The sequence below is a fragment of the Haplochromis burtoni genome, unplaced genomic scaffold (genome assembly GCF_018398535.1).
Source record: "Haplochromis burtoni strain Fernald_Lab_line unplaced genomic scaffold, NCSU_Asbu1 Contig_651, whole genome shotgun sequence".
In the NCBI taxonomy this organism is placed as follows: Eukaryota; Metazoa; Chordata; class Actinopteri; order Cichliformes; family Cichlidae; genus Haplochromis; species Haplochromis burtoni.
This window is the reverse complement of record NW_024583012.1, coordinates 37,850-41,428: the sequence shown is the minus strand read 5'-3', so window position 1 is coordinate 41,428 and position 3,579 is coordinate 37,850. Positions and strand designations below refer to the sequence as shown.

The 3,579-nt window shown below is 45.7% G+C and overlaps 1 protein-coding gene across 1 annotated transcript in view; it reads right to left on the bottom strand.

Moving 5' to 3' along the window:
* Positions 1–6: 6 nt before the first annotated feature.
* ppp1r35 (protein phosphatase 1, regulatory subunit 35) overlaps positions 7–3,579 on the bottom strand; it is an 8,503-nt gene continuing 4,930 nt past the window's right edge. Inside the window, exons 3-5 of the mRNA XM_042215060.1 lie at positions 1,501–1,616; positions 1,336–1,426; positions 7–880 (exon numbers count right to left, since the gene is read on the bottom strand). Coding sequence (XP_042070994.1) covers positions 576–880; positions 1,336–1,426; positions 1,501–1,616 — 512 coding nt within the window. The 3' untranslated portion in view covers positions 7–575. The remainder of the gene's footprint in view (positions 881–1,335; positions 1,427–1,500; positions 1,617–3,579) is intronic.

Here is a 3,579-nt window from a genome sequence, read left to right as displayed (position 1 = left end):
CACACACACACACACACACACACACACACACACACACACACACACAGGGGTGAATCCATCACACACCAACAGGGGAAAATGTTTTTTTCACGCTAAGATCAATTGTTATCGTTTTCTAAGCGTTTCTAAGGAAACATGTTTTCATTTACATAGTTACATGAAAGATTTACAACAAATACACTTTGACCACTTTATCCTGAAATGATTTTAGCTAAATAGATCAGTAAATGTGTTTACTAAGCATGTCTTTACCTGCAGTAAATCTCAGGCTGCGTCTGAAAAACACGTCGAGGACACAAAGTCATCTCCTTTACTTTGGAAGGCCCCGAGCGTCTGCACTGATATATCGTCACAATGAGAGGAAAGAAATACAAAAATGTGGAACAAAAGCAAATGTGACGTCACTTCTGGCATGAAGGGATCACGGCGGGCGGGCGGGCGGGCCTACCAACTCTGGAAAACCTTCACAGGTCAGCCTTCCCTCACTCATCACCTCCAGTTTCAGCTCTAACGGCCAGCGTCACAGTGGCTACGTCCATCTTTATCCCAGTCTCCCGTCAGGGCGTCGTCTCCCGTCAGGGCGTCGTCTCCCAGGACTGCTGCCGTCTGTACAGGTCAAAAGTCGCGTGGGCGGGGCAAGCTGATGTGGAGAGCTTACGGCTGAACGGGACCTCCTCTGGTGAAAGGGGCTTTTGCCTGAGCAGGTCAGAGGTTATGAAAAACAGGGAGGAGGGTCCTTTAATGTTCCTCCTTCCGCGGCACTGGGAAGGTGGAGCTAGCAGCAGCTTATCTTGGAGCAACTGGGTTATCAGCTGATCCTCCTGCACATCCACGCTGACCAACGAAGTGAAGAGAACCTGAGAACGAGAGACGTTCACCTCTACAGAGGACATGAGCAGAGGGACACGAAAGACAGACAACAAAAAGGTGAGTAACAACTCACAGACTGCTGAAAACATTCCCTCCTGTTACTCCTGTCACTCACACCACGGACTATTAAACGCTCCACACTGCGGCCTTTTTCTCCTTTGATTATAACGCCATAACCAGGCGGCTGGCGTAGTATACGGAAACATGTGGGCCCAGTATGGCCTCGAGGTCAAAGTGGGAGACGCCCCCTAGAGTGGTGGAGAACGGCTGAAACTACTGAGAGTCATTCGGTCACTCGAGAGGGCGTCCGCAGACTGACTCTTTATTACTATTGTTACTGATTTCATCAGCTTTGCACCTGCAACATCAGAAGTCTACACACAGGATGAATGAGGTGCTTTTCATTCACAGCAGAGAAACAGCTGTTAGTGACCATTAAACAAGACAACATGGGATCTGTGTTACCTTCAGTAGCTCTAGCATTGATGCGATTCTTCGTGCTCTCTGACTTCTGTAGAGTTTGCTGAATTGCCCTCTGGGAGTCAAACTGAGCGTCCTGTAGGACAGCAGATACATGAGCATTAGCAGCTGTTAATCAGCTGAGTGACCACTGAATAAAACTGTGCACACCTGCAGTGACTGAAGCTGAGTCTTCAGAGCCAGGGTGGTGTTTAGCTCCGCCCTCTCCAGACAGCTCAGGTCATGAGTGGATGTTGGAGCAGGAGGTTCGACCACATGTCTGAGGCCTACAACAAGCAGCAGACAGGACAAGACTGAGTCATTCATCCAGTTTAGTAAACCAGTAAGGCCATGTTCCCCAACAAAACAAAAACGAGCTGTTGATATTTCAGGAAGCTGTACAGTTTTCACATAAAGGCTCTGTGGGGTCTCAAATACATACACACAGTCACTTAAACCTTTTAATAAGTGAATGAGGCGGAGCCTCGGTGCTTCCACAGACTGCTGGAATAAAAGCATCACTGTCCACTAGTGGTGCAACGGATCACGGTTGATCTGAAATCCGAACCCACTCCACGGTTCGGCACACACGTGAAAAAAGTATGTGCATGGTGGCATGGTGGGTCTGTCGAGCGGTAGCTATGCTCAGCGCTAGCGGTCCAAGTGGAGGAGCAGAGGAGTATTTAAGCAGCCCTTTGCTGCCCAGCCCGACGGCTAAAGCTGTTACAGAAGCTGCTGGGGTGTGTAGCTGCAGACGGGAGGCCGTATTCTGTCTGCAAAACAAGGGGTTTAATAGTCAACGTGTTAGTTGACGCATTGACGCCGTGCAGCCCCACACAGGGGGGATCCGCGGTAACTAGTTAACAGAGATTCACCGCGTTGATGCAGTTATGGCATTAACGTAATTTTAACAAGATTTACGCTGACAGCACCAGTTTGAACTGTGATGAACGTGCTATGACATCCCGTCGCGTGTCCACTTCAGTGAGAAGATCACTACAAGCATGTGTGAGCAGGAAAAGTTCAACGTTGTGGCTGAGCTGTCCCACGCATCTTCTGTTGCCCTAACTACGACCTCCAGAGCAACGGAAAGCCACGTGACCGCTCATTATATCACAGCGGTAGAGACAAAGCCCTGCACTGCATCTTAATTTGTTTTTATATAATTGTGTGGAATGAGCTGAATGTTTTTAACAGGCAAAAAGTACTTAAATAAGTTAATAAGTAAATGTTAAAATTTTCTGTGTTTTGCTGATCCGTGACTTAAAACCGTGATCCGATGTGCTTTACACCACTGCAGCTCACACTTCACATTGTGCTTGGTGATCAATGTTAAAGACACACAACAACACAAGCTTGTCTCACATGGTGCAGAGAAAACATAAAACGTAACACATGAATGAGCAGGTGTGGCTCAGTACTTCGTCCGTGCAGTTCATAATCTCAAACTGTAAAATACTGGCAGCCTCCTGCAGCAGAGGCACCTGTGGCATACATTTGAAAATCTCTGCCTTTGAATTTGAGGTTGAGATCAGTGAGATTCACACTCGTCCTAAAGTTTGAACAAATGCACGTATGGTAGGGCTGCACGATATTAGGAAAACCTGCGATGTGCGATAACTGTGATCAATACTGCGATAACGATATGACTTGCGATAAAATAAATAGCAAAACAAACAAAAAACGAATACATAATTTCCGTTTTACTGCAACAGTTTTATTTAATGAAAGCTGCTGTTAGCAGAGTAACAACAAAGTGCACTTTAACATTGAAACATTGCCCCCATAAAAGAATTCTGAGGCTTGAATCCTGAAAGACATCCTTCCTGGTCTCCAGAATTAGTTTTAAGTAAACATAACTTAAATTATACTGCAAATGATCTCAGTGCAGCTGTTCATCATTTTATCTCTCACCTAGTAGTTATGATGTAAGTCAGAACTGGAGAGGAAACTTTACTGTAGTGCTGGAGTAGCTTTCAGCTTGGCTCAGTTCAAACATGTTTCGAACATTTGTGGAATGGCGACATGGGAAAAGTCGTTTCGTGAGGGGATGCGGTATCTCCGGTCCACTTTATGTATCAGACTGGTGAATCAGAATCAGAATCAGAATCAGAATCAGAAAGGGGTTTATTGCCAAATGTTGAGCAGGTTTACAACATTAGGAAATTGCTGCGGTGCTTCAGTGCAAACATAGTGTCATAAAGATATAAAAATAAGAATAAGAATTAAAAGTGCTACGTAGAAAGATAT